The following is a 25,399-nucleotide window of genomic DNA, read 5'->3' as shown; positions in this document are numbered from 1 at the left end:
AAAAAAAAAAAAAAAAAAAAAAAAGTCTGGCTATTAAGTATCTTTAAAAGACTATCTTTGGGCCGGCGCGGTGGCTCAAGCCTGTAATCCCAGCACTTTGGGAGGCCGAGACAGGCAGATCACGAGGTCAGGAGATCAAGACCATCCTGGCTAACACGGTGAGACCCCATCTCTACTAAAAAACACAAAATCTAGCTGGGCGAGGTGGCGGGCGCCTGTAGTCCCAGCTACTCGGGAGGCTGAGGCAGGAGAATGGCGTGAACCCGGGAGGCGGAGCTTGCAGTGAGCTGAGATCCGGCCACTGCACTCCAGCCTGGGCGACAGAGCGAGACTCCGTCTAAAAAAAAAAAAAAAAAAAAAGACTATCTTTGGCTGGACACTCTGGCTCACACCTATAATCCCAGCACTTTGGGAAGCCAAGGACGGAGGACTGTTTGAGGCCAGGAGTTTGAGACCAGCCAGGGCAACATAGTAAGACATCATTTCTACAAAAAAATTAGCCAGGCACGGCAGCATGTGCCCACAGTACCAGCAACTTGGGAGGTTAAGGCTGCAATGAGCTGTGATGGTACCACTGCACTCCAGCCTGGGTGACAGAGCAAGATCCTACCTCAAAAAAAAAAAAAAAAAAAGACAATCTTTAACCATTTTTTCAATCACATACTCTAAAATATGAATCAGAATTATCCTTTGCCAGACACAACCCTGCAATGAATGGCATCTGGAAAACTCCCTTTAGTCCCAGATTAAATTTCAAAACATGATTCCCAAGTCTGACGCCCACAGTCAGCGCGTACCCTCGTGAGGCGTCTTACCCGCTCCCGAGCTTCCGTGCTGTTGCTGGGGCTTGCTGCTTGCCGCTGGGCTGCCTGCTGACACTGGAGGAGCTGCTTGTGGCTGCCCATGTCCTGAAGACCAAAAGGGAAAGCCCATTTTAGTGTGAAGGATTTGGGTTAAGAGATTTAAACTGGGGTGGAAGAAATGCTCTGGGAAAGGGTAAATTTTATTATTTTGTCAAAGCCTCCCATGGGTTAGAATTCATGCTGAGACATTCAACGGCACGCAGTGCATCTGCTAGGGGTTCACTTTGTGTTTTCATTACACAAAAGGTTGACTCCATCTACCTTTCACCTGCTTAGAATTGATAGCCTTCAGTTTTAATGAGGTTCTCCCCTAAAGCCTTGCCCATTTCTCCTGCAACAACCTGCAGGAAAGTCACTGGGTTGAATCTGGGACATTACCACTATTTCCATAGCAACAAATCGATGTCATCAACAGAACCTTGTGTTCACCGCAGGATCAATCAGAAGAAAAAGCTGGGTGGTAAGAAAAACCTAAAAGCAGTTCAATTGTCTCTGAAGTGCTCCTGCTTCAAAGGAAAAGGAAACATTCAGAAAGGATTCTAACCTCTCCCTCCCAAACAAAGCAACCTTATTTTGCAACTGACAGTTGGTGGAAAACGCAAGTTGAAAGAGTCTCCGGTACCGTGAAGTGCTGGTGAACCGTCACAGCAGGGAGAGATGACAATGGGGTTCAGAAGCAGGTGTGTCAAGGAAACAGGCAGATTAAAAGGAAAGGGGGGAAATAAGCGTGTCTGAAGCAGAAAATAAGAAATGCCGCCGTAAGAGTATGTATTTACCCATCACTCCTTACACAAATGTTGATGGAGCTGAAGAATGTGAAAACTGTAAAATACACTTCATTTTGTGAAATAACAGATTTATGGAATTTGACTTTGCCTTAGCGATTGGCTCTAAAAGGCAGAAGTCAACCTCACCTGGGCAGCTCACCAACGGTACTTGCAGCACACAAAGGCAACTCAAAAAAATGTCCTAGAGTGCCCTAAGAACAAAAATGGTACCCACAGCTGGGAGGGCTTCCCACCTGCCACCCTGTCTCTGCCTTCTCCAACTGATGAGTTTGCATTCCTGCTGCGTTTTCCAAGGTCCTAACTCAAACGGGCACGTTACACACTGATTTAATTTACTTCTGCCAATATTACTCTTAACTGGCACGACTAAATGAGAGGTGGTGGTGCCATTAGAGTAAATTAAATTTAGCATAAAATTAAAAAGGTTAAATAGAACCGTTTAGTTCTTCCTATGGAGAGAAGAATTGAGAGACCTTATTTACATAGAAAAAGAGCCTGATTATTGACAGTGAAATTTTTGTGTTTACATTTTGGCTTTTCCATTATCTCTGAATTTACAAAGTGTCACATAAAATTGCAAGGGAAAACTGCTCTTCTCTGACGAGGCATCTCGTGAAGGAACAGTCTAAAATTCTGCAGTGAACCTTTTTTAAAATCAGTAGAAAAAGATGAGTTGCTCAGGAAATAGTACTGGGGCTAAGTGGTTGGAAAGAAATAGAACAAAAGCTGTATCTTTACCTGCTTCGTGAATTATATTCAAGAGAATAAAGATGTAAACATTCAAAAATAGAAGAGTACCATAAAAATACATAAGCCCCTGCTACACTCCCTCCCACTTCCTCCCTCCAAAATTTCTAAACTAGAAAATTCCCTCCTCAGATCATGTCTGCTCGTTTAAGAACCTTGTTGAAAAGGACGTGGTCATCCAATCTTGCTGATCACACAGATTCAATTTCTATAAAAATGTAGCTAAATCAGGCCGGACGCAGTGGCTCACGCCTGTCATCCCAGCACTTTAGGAGGCCGGGGCGGGCAGATCCGAGGTCAGGAGATCGAGACCCCCTCCTGGCTAACATGGTGAAACCCCATCTCTACTAAAAATACAAAAAAATTAGCCAGGCGCCTGTAGTCCCAGCTACTCAGGAGGCTGAGGCAGGACAATGGAGTGAACCCGGGAGGTGGAGCTTGCAGTGAGCAGAGATCGCGCCACTGCACTCCAGCCTGGGCGACAGAGCGACTCTGTCTCAAACAAAAATGTAGCTAAATAGTAAGAGGGACCTACCATAGACAAATTCCCAGGAACAGAAAGTAGAAGAGGGGTTACCAGAGACTGGCGGGAGTGGGGAATGGAGAGCTCATGTTTAGTAGGCACGAGAGTTTCAGTTTGGGATGACAAAAAAGTTCCGAAGATGGATGGTGATGATGGCTGTACAACAACAATGTTGATGGACTTAATGTCACTGAACTGTATGCTTAAAAATGGTCAAATGGGCCGGGCGCGGTGGCTCAAGCCTGTAATCCCAGCACTTTGGGAGGCCGAGATGGGCGGATCATGACGTCAGGAGATCGAGACTATCCTGGCTAACATGGTGAAACCCCATCTCTACTAAAAAATACAAAAAACTAGCCAGGTGTGGTGGCGGCGCCTGTAGTCCCAGCTACTCGGGAGGCTGAGGCAGGAAAATGGTGTAAACCCGGGAGGCGGAGGTTGCAGTGAGCTGAGATCCAGCCACTGCACTCCAGCCTGGGCGACAGAGCGAGACTCCGTCTCAAAAAAAAAAAAAAGGTCAAATGTAAATTTCACGTTAGGTATATTTTACCACAACTTTTAAAAATGTGACTTACCTTAGTTTACCTATTCTAAGATCCACATTTTTTTCATGTAAATTAATGTCTGAACATCACCTCCTTTTAGTAGTACATAAGATAACGGTACAGTCTTGTGATCACTGGATTCTGAGATTCAATGAAGCACAGCATATTTAACCAGTCTCCAATCAAGCCCTATAATATGTACGAATAATAGCTACCCTTTTTTGAGTGCTTACCCTGCTTCAGGTACCGCATTCAGGAGAATGCAGGTACGTGCATTCCTACAGTGCCTGCCAGCCCTGTGATGTAGACACTATTATCATACCCTCTAACAGATGAGAACGCTGGGTTAGAGGAACCACGTAACTTGCTCAAATCGCACAGCTGGGAAGCAGGACATCATCCTGAACTGAGCCTTTTATGACTAGATCCATGTACTTCATCATCATCTTGGTAATTGTGAACTGTGAACAACCAATTCTGGCAGCCGCAACTCTAGTTATGAGATCTGGTAATTAGGAAAAGCTACTAATCCACTTACTAGAGCCAATCCTTAACTCCTGCTCTGGACCAGATGTGCAAATCTGGCACAAGAGACGAGAGACGGCCCAGAGCCAAATGGACGGCAAGAATTCAGTGCATTCTACACAGCAAAAGCTACCTTCCAGGGAATGCATGGCAGCACAGCAGCGGGCCACAAGACCGAGAAAATTCAGTCTACGGCTAAGTAAAATCCTTCCAAAATTAAATTACACCCCAAAGCAGTAATGCAGAGACTTAACTTCTGATACATCTTCTGCTTTGTGTCACCTGCAAATCAAACCATTCCAATAAGACAGGTCAACATTATGGTAAGTCTCACTCTTATTCCCCAGGCTGGAGTGCAGTGGCGAGATCACAGCTCACTGCAACCTCCGCCTCCCAGGTTCAAGTGATTCTCCTGCCTCAGCCTCCTGAGCAGCTGGGATTACAGGCGCCTGCCACGCCTGGCTAATTTTCGTATTTTTAGTAGAGACAGGGTTTCACCATGTTGTCCAGGCTGGTCTCGAACTCCTGACCTCAGGTGATCCGCCAGCCTCGGCTTCCCAAAGTGCTGGGATTACAGGAGTGAGCCACTGTGCCCGACTAAGACAATTTCAATGCACATTTTGGAATTCCTGCCTATTTGTGGGCTACACTTAAGTAACTGTACTGGTCACCTCACAAGGCACAAGTTCTGGATTAGGTGCTGGGAGAATACAAAATGAACTTTAGTTCTCTACCCGCTAGTACAGACTGTGCTTCCTTTCCCAGCAGAGGAGAAAGCACTGCTGTGAAATGCCCTGTGAGGTAGAAGTCACTACAGGAAAGCTATTCCCGCACTGGCTCACTGCTCTGGTTACGATGAGATTCGAGAGTAAGTAATCCTGAACAGCAATCTTCTCATCCCTCTGAGCTTTGACAGACACTGGAGAAAGGAAATAAAGGAGTATTCTCCCATAGCCCTGTGTTTCTTTTCTTTTTCTTTCCCCCCCCGCCCCCTTCAGACAGGGTATTGCTCTGATGCCCAGGCTGGAGTGCAGTGGCATGATCATGGCTCACTACAGGCCTTGACCTCCTGGCCTCAAGCAATCCCCCCACTCAGCCTCCCCAGTAGGTGGAACTACAGTTACACAAGATCATGCCTGGCTTATTTTTTGTATTTTTTTTGTAGAGACTACTTTTGTGTCTACAGCTACCCAGGCTGATCTTGAACTCCTGGGCTCAGCTGATCCTCCCGCCTCGACCTCCCACAGTGCTGGGGATTACAGGTGTCAGCCACTGCACCCGGCCCACAGCCCTATATTTCTGACTAAGCAATAAGTATCCTTCAATCCTTTCATCATCTCTCTTCTTTTTTTTTTATTTTTATTTTTTGAGACAGGGTCTCCATCTGTCACCCAGGCTGGAATACACTGGTATGAATACAGAGCACTACAGCCTTGACCTCCTGGGCTCAAGGGATCCTCCCACCTCAGCTTCCCGAGGAGCCAGGACTAGAGGAGCGTGCTATCATGCCTGCCTAATTTTTTTTTGTTTGTTTTTTTGTGGAGACAGGGTCTCACTATGTTGCCCAGGCCAGTCTTGAACTCCTGGCCTCCAGCGATCCTCTTGCCTTGGCCTCCCAAAGTGTAGGTATTGAAGGTATGAGCCACTGGTCACTGAGCCCAGCCCATCTTCACTGGGCTTTTGCCCCCAAAACAGAAAATGTCCAAAGCAATCAATTAAATAGAGCACACACAAACAAAAAACACTAGAAACCTGGCCAGAGGTGATAAAGCTGGGCACAGTCACCTCTCTCTTGTCCTGACTGCATCCAAAGGTTTCAGAAAAATGCTAAGCGTTGCTTTGTCTTAGCCTACCTTCCTAAAAGCTGAGAATATGATAACCAATTCGCTCATTTTAACAAAACATTACTACTGCAAAACAAAACTGATGTGTTGATTTAATAATTTAGAACTTTACTTACCCGATTACCTCTCCAATTTAAAGGATCAAATTACAATTTGTGTAAATAAAAATTAATATCTAGCAGGTTCCATCTCTGGAAGGAGCATAGTGATGGCCTAGCCCTACATCTTCCCACTTCTAAAAACCAATAGTCATAGGAACGAATACCAGCTCACGTAGGCACATCCCTCATTACAAACGACATCTTCAGTGAAACCAGGGAACAGAGAAACCCTGTACATTCCAAGTTGTGTGAAAATGAAGCCCAAAACACTATAAATCAAGAACTCACAACAGTGTAAGACAGAAGCAGCATGAATAATTTCAGTGTAAAAACTAAAACTGTGGCTGGGTGTGGTGACTCACGCCTGTAATTCCAGCACTTTGGGAGGCAGAGGTGGGCAGATCACTTGAAGTCAGGAGTTCGACACCAGCCTGGCCACCAGGGTGAAACCCCATCTCTACTAAAAATATAAAAAAATTAGCCAGGCATGGTGGCAGGCACCTGTGATCCCAGCTGCTAGGGAAGCTGAGACAGGAGAACTGCTTGAACCCAAAAGGCAGAGCTGAGATCGAGCCATTGCACTCCACCCTGGGTGACAGACACTCTGTCTCAAAAAAAAAAAGATCTCTAAGCATATACAAGTATATGGAAATACCTCTAGGCCAAAAAAAAAAAAAACTTTTCTTTTTTTGTTTTTGAGATGGAGTCTCACTCTGTCACCCAGGTTGGAGCACAGCAGCACGACCCTGGCTCACTGCAGCCTCCGCCTCCCAGGCTCAAGTGATCCTCTCACCTCAGTCACCCGGGTGGCTGGGGCTGCAGGTGTGCACCGCCACACCTGGCTAATTTTTTGTATTTTTGGTAGACACAGGGTTTCACCATGTTGCCCAGGCTGGTCGTGAACTGAGCTCAAGCAATCTGCCCAGCCTGGCCTACCAAAGTGTTGGGATTACAGGCGGGGGCCACCGCACTTGGCCAGAAAATTTTTAAAAAACAGGATATGGCTGGGTGCAGTGCTCACACCTGTAATCCTAGCACTTTGGGAGGCTGAAGTGGGAGAATCGCTTGAGCCTAGGAGTTTGAGACCAGCCTGAAGAGCATAGTGAGGTCTCGTCTCTATTAAAATAACAAATAAATAAAAGCAGGATAAAAAGACAAGATAGTGTACACGGAATGTTGCCTTTTGTGGAGGCAAAGTGGAGTACAGAACGAGAATATGTATTTGTATTTGGTTACATTCTCATGAAGAAACGCCTGAAGGATAAAAAGAAACCGCTAAAACTCTACCTCTAGAGTGCAGCAGTGGGCGGAGCGGCGGCAGGGGTAGGAGTGAGACTCTTCTGAACACACAATTCGGTAGCTGTGACTTGAAGTCATGTTAAGTACGTTATCTTTTTGAAATCATTTAACCATATTATCTATTCAAGAGTAAAGTTTATTAAAGAAAACAGATGTCTGATTATCTCAATTATATTTTACATTTCTTTAATTATGCAAGTTTTAATGGACAAATATATAAATGTGAAATAGAGATAATTTCAATTATGTATATAACATTCCTGCAATAGACTCACTCACACGATCTATGTACTTAAATACAATTTTCAAGTAGGCAAAAACTTTGGTATGAAGGTTAATCTTTGAAGCTCTGGGCACAATGGAAATTGTTCTCACTGGGAAATGATAAATGTTCATTCGCATTTCTTGTAGCACCCCACTGTGTGACCCTGGGTAAGTTACTTCACTGCCTCATTCACGCTTTTATTTAATAATTAAAAACTGATCAACTGATCTCTAAAATAGTTTCCTCTATCTCAACATTCTGTGATTGTGCTGAATTCACAGCTAAGGTCCAGACCTGAGACTCTCCAACTTTCCTTTCTTTTCCATTATTTCACTTAGGCAAAGGCCAGGACTCACTTCCAGGTAGGAAAACGAAGACAGGATGCAGTTTGTCTCCAGCGTAAGAGTTACTGGGTTCAATTCAATTCCATTTATCCTAAAGCGAAAACCCTACTAATATAAAAGTTAGTTATAGACAAACTGAAGAACCATGTTGCTAAGGTTATTTTTATTTATTTATTGTTGAGACGCAGTTTCAATCCTGTTGCCCAGGCTGGAGTACAATGGTGCCATCTCAGGTCACTGCAACTTCCGAGTCCCAGGTTCAAGCGATTCTCCTGCCTCAGCCTCCCAAGTAGCTGGGACTATAGGCACACGCCACCTTGCTCAGCTAAATTTTTGTATTTTTAGTAGAGATGAGGTTTCACCATGTTGGCCAGGCTAGTCTCAAACTCCTGATCTCAGGTGATTTGCCCGCCTCAGCCTCCCAAAGTGCTGGGATTACAGGCACCTGCCATCATGCCCGGCTAACTTTGTATTTCAGTACAGAGGGAGTTTCTCCATGTTGGTCAGGCTGTTCTTGAACTCCCGACCTCAGGTGATTTGCCCGCCTCAGCCTCCCAAAGTGCTGGGATTACAGGCATGGGCCACTGTGCCCCGCATATATTGGTAAGTTTAAATCAAGACGGTGAATTAGTGTGCTTCAGTGGGAACCAGCTAAGCACCTCCGTCTATTGGGAGCAGCAAAGAGACAGTTTTAATTTTTAAGAAACGGCTCCTTCTCTGAGTTCAAACATAGCTTCCTACTGAGAAATCACTTGGGAAAGAGGAGATAAAGACACTAGAAGATTTCAGACAAGCCACACGACCATCTTCCAGCTTCTTGATGCAGATCAGCTTAAAGTCAATTTTATATTTTCAGTGTCACAGTTATAGTTAGTTAATATATGTATTTAATGAGTGATGTTATTAAAATTATTCGATACACTCTGAACATGTCTTTTCTATAAATTATATCACAAATGTTTTTCCAAATATTCATGACTGACCATCATCTCTTAGTGACCTCAGATTTAGTTCAAAAATTGGCTGATTAGTAAAACAGTAAAATGACGTTGTTCTGCTTACTCAAAACATCAATCTGAAAACATAACAACCATTTGATGCCTTCTACAGGTATGTTTTGAAAACTTTAAATTTTTAACAAAGCAAGATATGTTTCACAGAAAAACTAAAATCTAACCGGCCATTTAAATTTTGATGTTGGCCCCATGCAGGGGCTCACGTTGGTAATCCCAGCACACTGGGAGACAGGCGGGCGGATTACCTGAGCTCAGGAGCTCAAGATCAGCCTGGGCAACATGACAAAACTGTCTCTACAAAAAATATGAAAATTAGTTGGGGCTGGGCGTGGTGGCTCACGTGAGGTCAGGAGTTCGAGACCAGCCTGGCCAACACGGTGAAACGCCGTCTCTACTAAAAATACAAAAAATTAGCCAGGTGTGGTAGTGGGCACCTGTAACCCTACCTACTCAGGAAGCTGAGGTGGGAGAATCACTTGAAGTCAGGAGGTGGAGGCTGCAGCGAGCCAAGATAGTGCCATCGCACTCCAGTTTAGGTGACAGGGTGAGACTCCATCCCAAAAAAAAAAAAATAATAAAATAAAATAAAATAAATTAGTTGGGTGTGGTAGTTCACACTCCCAGCTACTGGGAAAGTTGAGGTGGGAAGATTGCTTGAGCCTGGGAGGTCGAGGCTACAGTGAACCGTGTTTGAGCCACTGCACTCCAGCCTGGATGACAAAGCAAGACCCTGTCTCCAAATAAGTAAATACATAAATTTTGACCGGGCGCGGTGGCTCATGCCTGTAACCCTAGCACTTTGGGAGGCCAAGGCGGGTAGATCACCTGAGGTCAGGAGTTCGAGACTAGCCTGGCCAACATGGTGAAACCTCATCTCTACTAAAAATACAAAAATTAGCCGGGCATGGTGGCGGGCACCTGTAATCCCAGCTACTCGGGAGCCTGAGGCAGGAGAATCACTTGAACCTGGGAGGCAGAGGTTGCAGTGAGCCCAGATCATGCCACTGCACTCCAGCCTGGACAACAAAGCAAGACTCTATCTCAAATAAATAAATAAATTAATTAATTAATTAATTTTGATCTAATCTGATATTAACAACTACTTCTTCCATGTGGACAGCAGGGACAAGGGAAGTATAAGAGAGCTACATGCTAAGCTGGGCACGGTGGCTCACACCTGTAATCCTGGCACTTTGGGAGGCTGAAGTGGGCGGATTGCTTGAGCCCAGGAGTTTGAGACCAGGAGTTTGAGTCTCGCAACACAGCGAGACTCCATCGCTACAAACAAACAAACAAAAATTAGCAGGGAGCGGAGCGGTGGTGCACACCTGTAATCCCAGCTACTGAGGAGGCTGAGGCAAGGAGGATTGCTTGAGTCCACAAGGCGGAGGTTGCAGTGAGCTGAGATCACGCCACTGGACTCCAGCCTGGGTGACAGAGCAAGACTTAAAAAAGAAAAAAAGAGGTCGGGCGCGGTGGCTCAAGCCTGTAATCCCAGCACTTTGGGAGGCCGCGATGGGCGGATCACAAGGTCAGGAGATCGAGACCACCCTGGCTAACATGGTGAAACCCTGTCTCTACTAAAAAAAAAAAAATACAAAAAACTAGCCGGGCGAGGTGGCAGGCGCCTGTAGTCCCAGCTACTCGGGAGGCTGAGGCAGGAGAACGGCGTGAACCCGGGAGGCGGAGCTTGCAGTGAGCTGAGATCTGGCCACTGCACTCCAGCCCGGGCGACAGAGCGAGACTCCGTCTCAAAAAAAAAGAAAAAAGAAAGAAATATGGAGACAAAGAGAGATGAAACAGCTGTAGATCTGAAACACACTGTCTCCAGACAGGAGTCAGAGGCCAAAGAAAAGTGAGCCAGGAGAATGCTGTTTTGTTTTTAAGGACACACCTTGCAAAAATATTCAACTTTCAAAACTATGTACGGGACATGATGGAGCAACAGAGACCAGGTTTACCCTAATACCTAAAATAACCCCCTCCCCCCACCAAAAAAGGAGAAAATATCTGAAACACACGGTTTTCAAGACACGAGACACTAAGCAATGAAGGGCAGCGACTGCTGTGCATGGGAAAGACAGTGAGTGAGTCTGCACCAGCTCAGTGCCTCGAGGGCTTAGGGGGCCTGCCAGAACCCGAGGTGCAGAGATGGGGGCCAAGAGTCTGGGGAGATCACCGTCTAGCTGGCCGGACAGAGGAGCAGAGAAGAGAGGGCTGTACACAGAGAACTCCAGAGATGGGTGGCAGGTTTCCTGGGTAGTCAGCAGAGTACTGGTTGGCCCTTGTGTGTGTGGACACTATCTGAGGCCAGGGTGAGAACCATCTGAGAAGGCCAGAGGGAGCCATGCCTGTGTCTATAGCAAGCTTGAAATCGTACTTGTTTCTACCAGTCAGACGGGAAAAATTCATATTCATGGAGCATGAAGTAGAACAGCCTGTCAGGTCTTGATTCAGTATTGGGAATAACTACGCCTAGACTAAATGCAGCTCTCTGATTCCACCTAATAAATCTTAAAAGCAACACACCAAAAGATCAAACTGTCTCCAAGTTAACTGTATCCCTGGAAAAAGCTCAAGAATCATTAGAGGATTACAAAAGTTTGCAGCACCCAACAAGGTCCGAATCCCAACATCATTCGTCCGAGGCATTCAGTCCGAGGGCCAGGCATGAAAAGAAGCCGGAAAATAGGATCCGTGATGGGAGAGGCCGGGATCAACTGATGGAAACAAACCCGGACCTTACACAGACATCAGAATCCGCAGACAAGGACCTTAAGACAAATATCGTCTTTGTGCTCTGTATGTCCCCAAAATTAAGCAGAGATGGAGAAGAGATTTTAAAAGACCCAAAATCGAGCTTCTAGGGATGAAAATTACACTATTTGAGAAGAAAAATACACTCAATGGGATTGACAGCAGATGAGGCATTGTCTGAGAAACGATGAGTGAATTTGACTGGCTAGCAACAGAAAGTATACACAATGGCCAGGCAAGGTAGCTTAGGCGTGTAATTCAGCCTTTCGAGAGGCTATGGCGGGAGGACTGAGGCCAGCAGTTTGAGACCAGCCTGGGCAACAAAGTTAGACCCCGTCCCTACAAATAAAAATAAAAGTAATGAGTTGGGCATGGTGGCACTGTAGTCCCAGTCCAGGCAGGCCCAGTACTCCACCTCCCAGACTACCAATGTAGCCTGCAGTCCCAGCTACTTGGGAGGCTGAGGCAGGAGGATTGCTGGAGGTCAGGAATTCAAGACCAGTCCTGCAACATGGCAGGACTCCATGTCCACAAAAAATAAAATTAGGCCGGGCGCGGTGGCTCACACCTGTAATCCCAGCACTTTGGGAGACTGAGGTGGGTGGATCATGAGGTCAAGAGATAGAGACCATCCTGGCCAACATGGTGAAACCCCATCTCTACTAAAAATACAAAAATTAGCTGAGCGTGGCGGTGCATGCCTGTAGCCCCAGCTACTCAGGAGGCTGAAGCAGGACAATCACTTGAACCTGGGAGGCAGAGGTTGCAGTGAGCTGAGATCGCGCCACTGCACTCCAGCCTGGCAAAAGAGTGAGACTTTGTCTCAAAAATAAATAAATAAATAAAAACAAAAATTAAATAAAATTAGCTGGGCCTGTTGGCACATGCCTGTAGTCCCAGCTACTTAGGAGGCGGAGGTGGGAGGATTGCTTGAGCCCAGGGCGTTGAGGCTGCACTGGGCCGTGAATGTACCACTGTACTCCAGCCTGGGCAACAGAGCAAGATGTTCTCTCTACGAGGAAAAAAAAAAAAAAAAAATGCCAAAGTGGCTATGCTAATATCAAAGCAGACTTCAAAGCACAGAACTTTGGGATAAAGTCATTTCATAATGATAAGAGTCAACTCTTCAAGTGGACACAAGAATTCTAAATTATATAGATATTTAATAATAGAGCTTCGAAATACATGAAGCAAAAACTAATAGAACTGCAAGGAGAGAGAGAGAAACTTATAATTATTACAGTTAGAGATTTCAATGTCCCTCTCAGTAACTGACAGAACAAGTAAACAGAAAAACAGTAAGGATATAGAAAAACTGAATAACACAATTTACAACTCAACTTAATTGACATTTATAAGACTGCCCAACAACAGAATACATCTTCTTTTCAAGTACACACAGAATTTACCAAAAGAGACCATAATCTGTACATAAAATAAGACTCAAGGCTGGGCACGGTGGGTCACACCTGTAATCCCAGCACCTTGGGAGACCGAGGTGGGTGGATCACCTGAGGTCAGAAGTTCGAGACCAGCCTGGCCAATATGGTGAAACCCTGTCTTTACTGAAAATATAATAATTAGCTGGCATGGTGGTGGGCACCAGTAGTCCTAGCTACTTGGGAGGCTGAGGCAGGAGAATCGCTTGAACCTGGGAGGTGGAGATTGCAGTGAGCCAAGATCAAGTTACCGCACTCCAGCCTGGGTGAAAGAGTGAGTCACCATCTCAAAAATAAATAAATAAGGCCGGGTGCAGTGGCTCAAGCCTGTAATCCCAGCACTTTGGGAGGCCGAGACAGGCGGATCACGAGGTCAGGCGATCGAGACCATCCTGGCTAACACGGTGAAACCCCGTCTCTACTAAAAAAAAATACAAAAAACTAGCCAGACGAGGTGCCGGGCGCCTGTAGTCCCAGCTACTCGGCAGGCTGAGGCAGGAGAATGACGTGAACCCAGGAGGCGGAGCTTGCAGTGAGCAGAGATCCGGCCACTGCACTCCAGCCTGGGCGACAGAGCGAGACTCCGTCTCAAAAAAAAAAAAAAAACCCTACAGCTAACATGATATTTCATGGTGAAAGTCTGAATGCTTTCTCCCTGAGATCAGGAACAAGACAAAGATAACAAGCAAGGCTGAAGATGTTTTCTAATGTATCAGCCATCTGTTTTCCTTCTATAGTGAACAATCTATTTTTCTCCAATGCCTGCTGCTAATGAAGTACTTTATTCCTTAATATGCAAAAAATTCAATAAATAGTAAGGATAGTAACCCTTTGTCAATGCTATCAGTTGCAAATATTTTATCCTAGTTTAAGTTGACATACTTTTAATTTTTTGCAGTGGGGTATAGCAGACACTTGCTGTGTCCCCAGGCTGGAGGGCAGCGGTGCGACCACAGCTCACTGCAGCCTCAACCTCCCAGGCTCAAGCAATCTCCCCATCTCATCCTCCCAAGTAGCTGAGACTACAGGTGTGAGCCACCACACCTGGCTAAGTTTTTTAAAAATTATTGTAGGTATGGGGTCTTCCTGTGTTGCCCAGACTGGTCTCATCCTCCTGGACTCAAAGCAATTCTTCCATTTCGGCCTCCTAAAGTGCAGGGATTACGGGTGTGAGGCACCATGCCTGCTTTCCTATTTTTAATACGTAATTTTAAAATTTCAATTTAAACAAATATTCACTGTGAATTATTCTTTGTGCAGCCTCTTCTTTTGATTTTGATGGTTTCATTTTCTAACTTGAAAAGATACATCTCAAATTTATTTTGGTATAAAGTGAGGCTTTTACTTTATTTTTTGACTTCGTGTAAGGGCAAACAATCTTTTCCTTTAATAGGGCCAGTGATTTGAAGATTTTTTTTGCCTTTCTCTAGAATCGTCTCTTGTCTAAAGTAATGATTTTTTTTTTTCAGCTTCTTTTAGGACGCAAAGAAAAAATGGACTTTTTTTTCTGATTTCATTGTGCTTTTCTATACATTTTGATGAGAAAATTAAATCATTAGTAATTTCATCATCAAGAGATAATCACAGTAAAATAATGTTATATATTCAACTTGTTTCAACAAATACTTACTAAAGGCCAGCCTCAAGTTAGGCACTAGAACAAACATGATCTCTACCTTCACATAGTTTACTCACGGCTTAGCAGTAAACAGGGATAATTCTAAAAGCTATCAGTGCGGTGAGTGCTATCACAGGAGTATAGACTGCATGCTTCACACTTTTTAAAAACAAAAGTGTGCCAGGTGTGGTGGCTCATGCCTGTAATCCCAGCACTTTGGGAGGCCAAGGCGGGCGGATCACAAGGTCAGGAGATCGAGACCATCCTGGCTAACACGGTGAAACCCCGTCTCTACTAAAAAATACAAAAAACTAGCCGGGCGAGGTGGGCGCCTGTAGTCCCAGCTACTCGGGAGGCTGAGGCAGGAGAATGGCATAAACCCAGGAGGCGGAGCTTGCAGTGAGCTGAGATCCGGCCACTGCACTCCAGCCTGGGCGACACAGCGAGACTCCGTCTCAAAAAACAAACAAACAAACAAAACAAAAAACAAAACAAAAGTGTGCATAAGATAAATCTTAGGAAAACACGTTTCTCATTAATATTACAGATACCCTATAATATCCTAGATTTTTTTTTTAGTCTAGTATAACTGAATCTTTGTCCATTACTTTCTTTTTTTTTTTTAGACACAGTCTCGCTCTGTCGCCCAGGCTAGAGCGCAGTGGCACGATCTCGGCTCACTGAAACCTCCGCCTCCTGGGTTCAAGCAATTCCCCTGCCTCAGCCTCCTGAGTAGCTGAGATTACAGGTGCGGGCCACTATGCCTGGCTACTTTTTGTATTTTTAGTAGAGATGGGGTTTTGCCATGCTGGCCAGACTGGTCTCGAACTCCTGACCTCAAGTGACCCACCTGCTTTGGCCTCCCAAAGTGCTGGGATTACAGGTGTGAGCCACCGCGCACCCAGCCCATTTGTCCACTGCTTTCTAATTGTGCCCTTTCTTCATACATCGTTTCTTTAGAACTGAAAAAGCCTGACAGAATAACCTGGTTCCTAGACCCCAGAATCACTATCATTTTATTAACACTAACAAGTCAAACTGAATCCAACAGGTAGAATTCCGACTATAGAAAGAGGTATTCAATTGAGTGCTACAACCTACGCCAAAGCATTTTACCTTCATTATAGGGCACTGGATTGCCAATCTTTACTCCAACTGCTTCAGCGGACTTCAAAACTTCTAATTCCATCAAAATAACTACTCTCCTGCAAAAGCAGACAAACAGAAACAGGTTAGAAAAATAAATTCCGTTCAAATGATAAGCTACTCAAAACGCTTTCCCTGATGATCATTTTGATAAAACTGTTTTCCCTTTGTCATCCGTTTACATAAATATTTCTCTTAATCTTTCACTGCGTCATGATCAAGCCTTTTCTAGATTGCAGGGTTTTCATTTCCCGTCTAGTTCCTTAATTAAAATGCAGTGTTCTTGCTACGTACTGTATCTTCAAGGAGCAACTGACACGGTAAGAATTTAGATGACTAAACATGAGAATATATGGCATAAAAAGAGATGACCTGGCCGGGCGCGGTGGCTCAAACCTGTAATCCCAGCACTTTGGGAGGCCGAGACGGGCGGATCACGAGGTCAGGAGATCGAGACCATCCTGGCTAACACGGTGAAACCCCGTCTCTACTAAAAAATACAAAAAAACTAGCCGGGCGAGGTGGCGGGCGCCTGTAGTCCCAGCTACTCGGGAGGTTGAGGCAGGAGAACGGCGTGAACCCGGGAGGCGGAACTTGCAGTGAGCTGAGATCCGGCCACTGCACTCCAGCCTGGGGGACAGAGCGAGATTCCGTCTCAAAAAAAAAAAAAAAAAAAAAAAAAAGAGATGACCTGTTTTCAGAAACACATATCTAAACAATGACTTTTTCTCAGTGAAACCCAATTATGACAACAAGTATTTTTTAAAATGTAATTATGACCCATTTTTAAGAACTTAACAGTTCTTTGATTTTAACTCTGATTGAAACCTTGTGATAACTTCCCAATGACCTTAGGCCAAAAAGAAAAACTTGTGCCATGGCTTGCCTGGCCGGGCCTTGCTAAACCCCCTCCAGTGCATCCATGGGGCTGCCTTGCCCTCTGCCTTTTGCCCTCTGCCCTTCCTGTTTCCTTTCAGTGTTGCCATCTGCGACAGTCCCTCTTGCCAGAAGGCCTTTGTCCGTGCTGCTGAGATGGTGGTGGTGTGTTCTTTGTCATTTTGCCTCATCTAATACTCGTTTTTTAGCTCTCATCTCAAACATCACTTCAAGAGACGCTTCCTTAATCTCTAGTTGAGATCAGGTTGCTTTGTTCTAGTCTTTCCTACAGCCACAGTTCCTTTCCTTCAGAACACTCTGCTCCATCTTAATTATATGTTCATTAGTGGTTATTTTGTTATTCTCTTTCTCGCCTACTGGACTGTCCTGTCAATAAAGACAGGTATCCCTCCAGTGCTTAATGAAGCAAATGGCCCGCAGTTGTTGCTCAATACATACTTGATGAGCACATCACAACGTCTGCATTTTAAAAAGAACTGAAACTCGAAGAAGGAATTTAATGGGAACCCAATTGGAGGCAGGGAGCCCAAGAGAAGAGACAAAATGACAGAGGCCTGAAAGAGGTTAGTGGCCATGGAGATGAAGAAACTGGCCTAGAGCAATACTCAGGCAATAATCTACCCGGTTTCATCACATTTTACACTTCAAATGGTCTGACTGCTGGTTCTGGATTTTTACATACAATCAATCGGTGTGTTTGAAACCCTTATCAGGCTTCACATCAGAGTTTCAATAAGATAAGCTTGAAATTATCTGTTCCTGAAAATGGTATCTAGATTCCCTGTAATAACTATCTGATAGATACTTAGTGGCAGATATTTAACTACTTTCCAAAATTATACAAATCACTCCAGAACATATAAAAATAGAAGGTTTATGAATCATTCAGTATGACTCTAATACTAAAACCTAAGACGAAACACACACACAAAACCAAAACTAATTTCATCCTGCGATATCCCACAAATCCTAAATAAAATATCAGCAAGATGAATCTAGCAGCATATTAAAAGAAGACACCAATATCAACTTACAGAGAATACAGATGACAAGGACACATTAAGCGACTTTACAGGGATGCAATCAGCCAAATCCAGACTGGGGGAAACTGCATGAGGTGAAGGATGAATGACCTGGTTTCTTCAGCAAATAAACAGTAAAGGAGAAAAAAGGTAGAGGCAGAGCCTACAGATTCAGAGAGACTTAACAGACCGTCAATCTACTGTCACGGGAACCTTGTTTTGGATTCTGATTCATATAGATTGTGCAGGCCCACGCGCACACGCACACACGTACACGCACGCACACACGCACAAGTTGGAAATGCAACACTGACAGGGTATTTGTTATTTTAGGTGTGAAATGGGATAGTGTCTTTTTAAGAGGTCTTATCTTTCAAAAATATATACTAAAATATTTATGGATGAAATAATATGATGTCTGAGATTTACTTCGAAATTACAGAGGAGAGTTGGACGTTGCAAGGATGGAGATAAAGCAAAAGTGGACAACAGGTGACAATTTGGAGCTGAATGAGGGCTATATGGGGACTCATCAAACTACTGTGTATTGTCTATTTTTGTAGATGTTTAAAATTTTCCAGAAAAAAGATTTTAAAAAATAAAAACAGAAAGAAAATTAGCAAGCTAAGAGGATTATTATTATTATTCTTTGAGAAAGAATCTCACTCTGTCGCCCAGGCTGCAGTGCAATGGCACAATCTCAGCTCACTGCAACCTCTGCCTCCCAGGTTCAAGCGATTTTCCTGCCTCAGCCTCCTGAGTAGCTGGGATTATAGGCATCTGCCACCACACCTGGCTAATTTTTGTATTTTTAGTAGAGACAGGGGTTTCACCATGTTGGCCAGGCTGGTCTCGAACTCCCCACCTCAGGTCATCCACCTGCCTCAGCCTCCTAAAGTGCTGGGATTACAGGCGTGAGCCACCAGCCCAGTCTAGGATTATTTTCTTAAGGCAGGATTTATCGCAAGGAAGAAACAAGAGTTGAGTATTAGGCAATCTTTTTTTTTTTTTTTTTTTGAGACACAGTCTTGCTCTGTCGCGCAGGCTGGAGTGCAGTGGGGCGATCTCAACTCACTGCAACCTCCACCTCTCAGGTTCAAGTGATTCTCCTGCCTCAGCCTCCCGAGTAGCTGAGATTACAGGCACCTGCCACCACACCCGGCTAATTTTGTATTTTAGTAGAGACAGGGTTTCACCATGTTGACCAGGCTGGTGTCAAACTCTTGACCTCAGGTGATCCGCCTGCCTCAGCCTCCCAAAGTGCTGGGATTACAGGCGTGAGCCACCGTGCCTGGTTGATAATTATTTTTTAAAATATTATTAATACACAATTATGTTGACAAATTTAATGCCAAACACTTCTTTTTAAATAACAAGTTTATTGAGATATCACTCGCATACCATAATGAATTCACCCTTTCAGAGAGGATAATCCCAGGAGTTTTGCATTCCGCAGTTATGCAAGCATCACCACTCCCTAACTTGAGAACGTTGTGGTCATCCCCAAAAGAAACCACGTGTACAATGACAGTCACTCCACACTCTACCATCCCTGAGAACCAATCATTGAATTTGTTTTTATGAATTTGTCTATTCAGAAATAGGTTCTTTTTTTTTTTTTTTGAGATGGGGTCTTGCTCTGTCACCCAGGCTGGAGTGCAATGGGGCAATCTCGGCTCACTGCAACCTCCATCTCCCAGGTTCAAGCGATTCTCCTGCCTCAGCCTCCCGAGTAGCTGGGATTACAGGCGCCCGCCACACGCCCAGTTAATTTCTGTATTTTTAGTAGAGATGGGGTTTCACCATGTTGGCCAGGATGGTCTCGATCTCATGACCTTGCGATCTGCCCGCCTCAGCCTCCCACAGTGCTGGGATTACAGGCGTGAGCCCCCGCACCCGGTCAATAGATACTCTTATATAACATTTATGAGTATAATGGATACACTCTCCATAGGTGTCCTTTGACCCCACAATACAAATTCTAATAATCTGTTATTCAGAAATAAAAGCATAAACACGTAAAGTACAAGGACAACTGCTAAAGTCCTGTTTAGAATAAACCTAGATGATCACCAAAAAAGCATGGAGTAAATACACCCAGTCATACACAGCCTCTTGGCAGAGGTACGAAAGAACACGAGGCAAGCCTCCAAGCGGAGGCAGTGCAGTCAGGCAAAGCCCAGGGGAGCGGAGCTGTCTCCGTGACTGGAGAGAGTGAGCTGTGAAGAGTTTCCCAGCAAGGACTGCACCCCATCCCAGCAACGCTTCCACCCTCTCCCGCGACCACGCCCTGGAGGACATTAGAGTGGCTGGAAAGCACCACGCAAGCACCCAAGGTGGCCTGGACTGGAAGACAAAAGGTCCCACGTGAGAAGGCTGGCAACGTGTACCTCGCCTAGACTATGTCAGAGCAAATGCCAAGTCGGGACAGGACTGTCCACGTGAAGCATGAACAAAATAAAAAGGGATCACAAAGCAACCACACAACACACAACAATGCTTCCGAGTGAAAGGAACAGGGAGGCAGAGACAATTAAAGAACCCACTCTAGAAGAAAGTGCGAGCCAAGAAAAGGAGCAAGCACTCCTCCAAAGCGATCTGCAAAATAGTACGACTGTACACATTCGACCAATGAAGAGCCAAACGATGAGCTAAAACAGGAGATGAAGAAGAAAAGGGAGCTTGAACAGCTAAGAAAAAACAGAACAAAATCAATACTATCATACATCTCATAATTTATAAAGATGGAGGAGCAGAAAAGAGAAGGCTAAAAACAGTACTATTATGTTGGAAAACCTTGAGGCAAGCCAATGCATCCATTAGAAAAAAGGTTAAACTAAAGACCTATATGGAGGTCAAAGTTATCTACAACATATGTAAAAACTAGAACTCAGTAAATGAAATAGAAAACAACATTAAGGAATAACACACAGAAAAACTTGCTTGAAAAGAATTGAATCTGCAGACTGAACGAGCATATCACATACCAGAAAAAAAAAGAATCTGTGCAACTGACATTGAGGCATAGCCTGGTTAAGTACTGAAGTTGAGATATAAAGAAAAAAAATCTTCAGGAATATAGGTAGAAAAAGCAAAGCTTATTAGCTGGCCATGGTGGTGAGTGCCTGTAGTCCCAGCTACTTGGGAGGTTGAGGTGGGAGAATCACCTGAACCTGGGAGGTCAAGGCTGCAATGAGCCCTGATGGTGCCACTGCACTCCTGCCTGGGCAACCAGAGTGAGGCCTCAAGAAAAAAAAAAAGCAAAGCTTTCTACAAGGGAAGAAATCAAACCAGGCTGCCCTTAAGACTTCTCCAGATCAACACTCAATGCCAGAAGACAAAATTCTGAGGGTAAAGTCACAGAACCTAAGAATAGACAGCCAGGCAAGTTGTCATCCAGTAGAAAGACCAACAGGCTGATAATGCGGAATATGGCATTAAAGAGCCCGTCCAGAAAAAAGTTCTTGAGCGAAATCCAACCAACCTAAAGAGGCAGGAAAAAAGAACAGCTGGAGAAAATTAGGAGTCCTAAAACCAGTGTAACCCAATTTTTAAAAACTAATTACTTAAACCTTTTAGTATTGTTGATTGTTTTTTATTTTGGTGGTGGTGGTGGTTGTTGTTTTGGACTTTTTTGGAGACAGGATCTTACTCTACTGCCCAGCCTGGAATGCAGTGGCACGATCTCAGCTAACCACAGCCTTCACCTCTCAGGGTTCAGGCCATTCTCTCTCCTCAGCCTTCCGAGTAGCTGGGACCACAGGCACCTGCCACTACGCCCGGCTAACTTTTATTTTTTTTCATAGAGACAAGGTCTCACCATATTGTCTGGGCTGGTCACAAACTCCTGGGCTCAAGTGATCCTCCCTACCTGGTCTCCCAAAGTGTTGGGACGACAGGTGTGAGCCACTGCACCTTGCCCAAAATAAGTCATTTTTTGGCAATGAGAATAACAGTTCTGTTCATCATTGTATCTCCAGCATGCAGCAACTTGTCGATGTAAAACATATTCCTTTTTCAAAAATTTTTTTTTTTTTTAGAGATAGTCTCTTGCTCTGTTGCCCAGGCTGGAGTATAGTGGTGCAATCACCGCTCACTGCCGTCTCAAACTCCTGGGGTTAGGGAATCCTCCCACTTCAGCCTCCCATGTAGCTAGGACTGTAGCATGTGCCACCACATCTCGCTAATTTAGGTAACTTTTTTTTTTTTTTTTTTGTAGAGACAGGGTCTGGCTATGTCACCCAGGCTGGTCTCAAACTCCTGACCTCAAGCAACACTCCCACCTTAGCCCCCCAAAGTGCTGGGATTACAGGCATGAGCCACCACACGTGGTTCAACATATTCTATATTGGCTAAATACAGCATTTAATATAAGAGATCCAAGATTGCACACACACACACACACACACACACACACACACACACAAAAGCAGCATTACAAAATAATTATTGTTTTCTGCTGTAAAATAAGGGACCTCTTTTCATTAAAATATACTTTTGAGGCCGAGCGAGGTGGCTCGCACCTGTAATCCCAGCACTTTGGGAGGCTGAGGTGGGCAGATTGCCTAAGTTCAGGAGTTCGAGACCAGCCTGGGCAACATGGCAAAACCCCGTTTCTACCAAAAACAAACAAAAAAGATAAGATACTTTTGGGGGAAATCCTAAAAGCACTGCTTCTGAAGAAATTAGAAATAACAAGATTTCTGCATTCTACTTTAATCTTCTGCTCTGAAATTTCTGACTTGTTTCCATGTTCCTCTTCCTTGGGTGCCATGTGCTAGCTACCTGAGTTCTTAACTGAACAGCTGTTAAATTCTTAGCTGAAAACTCACTATTGCCTTTTTTGCTCTTAAATTTGTTCCCATTCTACAATACAGTAAGACAGGAAAAAACCACACCACATACCTTCCGTCTCTCAGAGTGTTCACGATAAATCGGTGAATCTGGCAAACACAGTTGCTGGACAGTCGTTCTTGCTCCACAAGGGGGTTCAACTGTGTTGCCAGCATGAAAGCTGAAAAGCACAGAGATTTCTTTAGCCTCCAAAATCCTGCAGTCTTAAGAACCTGAAAGTTACTCATACCTGTGCTAGCAAAGAAAAATGCCTTAGGCAGGGCGTGGTGGCTCACGCCTGTAATGACAGCACTTTGGGAGGCCGAGATGGGCGGATTACCAGGTCAGGATATCGAGACCATCCTGGCGAACACGATGAAACCCTGTCTCTACTAAAAAAATACAAAAATTAGCCGGGCACAGTGGCGGGCGCTACTCGGGAGGCTGAGGCAGGAGAACGGTGTGAACCCAGGAGGCGGAGCTAGCAGTGAGTGGAGATCATGCCACTGCACTCCAGCCTGGGCAACAGCGCAAGACTCCGTCTCAAAAAAAAAAAAAGAAAAAAAAAGAAAAATGCCTTAAATATGTTCCTGAAATGAAAACTAGTCAGACTCTACACAGTGAAAAACTGTATATTTTGCTGTTAAACATTTGCTGCTCCTCTTAAATGTGTGAATTTGCTAACGTGGTCAAAATCATTTAAAAATTCTCTCCTTTCTCCCCTCTATAGCTTCCGACACAGAAATAAAACCCCAAAACAGGAAAGTATAGGGCAGCTAACCCATCACGCTCACTAATCAATATCATCCTTAGGGAAATTAATCAGAGAAAATTAATTAAGCCAAGTGGCAGCTTTCCACTACCTCTAGTCTATCGTTAGAATGCTGACAGCTGTAATTCTGTCTGAATGAAGTACACAGCCAAGCAAGTATGGACTTCATGAATGCCCCCAAATTATGGCAACCAAAGGGCTGGGTGTGATTCTATTATTTAAATACTCACATATTTCTAGATGGATACGCCATACTCACAGGACAAAGTGTTCAATCCATCACTCATAAGCAGTCGATAACGCGGCGGACTATTCCCCGTAGTAATGGGACGGATGTTCTAGGATAGAAAACTTGATTTATTAGCCAGGTTGTCTGCCCCGTCCCCAGGGATAAGTAAACCGAAGCGGCAGGAGAGTGAGTTTGCCATTAGTTCAACACAAACTGAACTGTTTGCCCATTCTCTTGACATCTAAATCCAAGTAAAAGAAAATTGGATTTGATGATTTTCCCACTAACCTCTCCACTAACATTATTAAACACAACAGAGAGGGAAATAAAACGAGCTGCCTGTACTCTTGAATTCTCACTCCTGACTCAAATCTGGCTGAAAATCAATCACCAAAATAAATAAATAAATAAATAATGAGGCACCCAATATACACAAGGTGCTGTGTAGCAAATGTGCTAAAAATATAAAATGAACAAAAAGTATCCTTGTCCTGAAGGGGCTAACAACTGGGGTGGAGACGGGGAGATGGAGGCACAGAGACCTAAGTGACATGTGCCCATGATCAGGTGGCAGAGCCGAGACCTTTATCCCCACCTGAGAGACAGCAGAGGCAGGTTTCCAAAGGAAGTGAAATCTGCACACAGAGGCCACACTGACCCACAGCTACTGCGCTGCAGCAGAGACCCATCAGACTGGCTGACTGAAAACCGGCAGGCGTGAGCCCGCATTCTGCTTCTATTTTTCGAAACTCCCACTGAGGTTCGAGAACCCCTTAAATAAATGATGTGTTAACTGAAGAATGTTAAGGAGACAAGTTCATATTAGATGTATTTCTGGAAGTCATGTAAAAGGCTGATGTGAACGAGACAAACCCAAGGGCAGAAAGGCAAGGTGCACCACAGTCACCTATCAACGGTGAGGAGGAAGAGAGGCAAAGCCTTCAATCGGAACCTCCAAAGACAGTAGAACTTGGCAGCTCACGCAGTAATATTTTCAAAAAGCCTGGCTCCTTTCAGGGGTACAAGGTAGACTGGCCTATTTTTTGTGACAAGGCGGGGAATTTCCGAAAGTGGACAAATCTGTCTGTCCTTCATCGGATGTAATTTATAATGAGCTGACTCTAATGAAGTTGACAAGGAACACACACAGGTACTTACGATGACTTGGAGGATGGGCTTCATGGACGTCTCCCCCTGCTGCATGATGGCCTGAGGGAGTAAAAACACAGGTTTGCGTGAGATATGCACTCAAAGCAAGAAGAAAATGACATGTTTTTATGGTTCGTATTTGGAATATACAGATAAGATTGTAGCCTATTCAGAGCCTGTCAGCTGAAACGTCTAGTTTATCACTCTGGACAAACCATAAAATGGTAAGAGGGAGACACGTGTTTTACAACAAGGAAACACAGTACATCTCTAACACCGGTATCACGTATGTATTCATTATTCATAACGGCACAGTCATTTCCCTCTAGTACTCATTAACAGGGAATTAGATAAATAAATTCTATATATATTAAAGAGATAATAAGGGAATGTTAGGAACAACTTTATAAAACAACCAAGATAAACTGGATAAACCTCTCGAAAAATACAAATTATCAAAACTGATACAAAAGAAAATCTATGTAGCTCTGTATCTATTAAAGAAATTGAATTTATAGTTCTAAATATTCCAAAAGAGAACACTCTAGGTCCAGATGGCTTTACTGGTGAATTCTAACATTTAAGAACAAACAAACAAACAAAAACTTGCATAAATTATTTCAGAAAATAGAAAAGACAAGATTTTCTTTCCAAGTCATTTTTTTTTTTTTTTTTTT

General features: G+C 44.2%; 1 protein-coding gene across 1 annotated transcript in view; it reads right to left on the bottom strand.

Annotated features, from left to right (window-relative positions):
• The window catches only part of RPA1 (replication protein A1), a 62,736-nt gene that overhangs the window by 26,355 nt on the left and 10,982 nt on the right, over nucleotides 1–25,399 (bottom strand). The window contains exons 2-6 of the mRNA XM_017866876.1: nucleotides 24,732–24,782; nucleotides 23,604–23,682; nucleotides 22,645–22,753; nucleotides 15,791–15,879; nucleotides 816–908 (exon numbers count right to left, since the gene is read on the bottom strand). Coding sequence (XP_017722365.1) covers nucleotides 816–908; nucleotides 15,791–15,879; nucleotides 22,645–22,753; nucleotides 23,604–23,682; nucleotides 24,732–24,782 — 421 coding nt within the window. The remainder of the gene's footprint in view (nucleotides 1–815; nucleotides 909–15,790; nucleotides 15,880–22,644; nucleotides 22,754–23,603; nucleotides 23,683–24,731; nucleotides 24,783–25,399) is intronic.

This window comes from Rhinopithecus bieti, unplaced genomic scaffold (genome assembly GCF_001698545.2).
Source record: "Rhinopithecus bieti isolate Rb0 unplaced genomic scaffold, ASM169854v2 scaffold_22, whole genome shotgun sequence".
Classification (NCBI taxonomy): Eukaryota; Metazoa; Chordata; class Mammalia; order Primates; family Cercopithecidae; genus Rhinopithecus; species Rhinopithecus bieti.
This window is presented reverse-complemented; position numbering and strand designations above follow the sequence as displayed.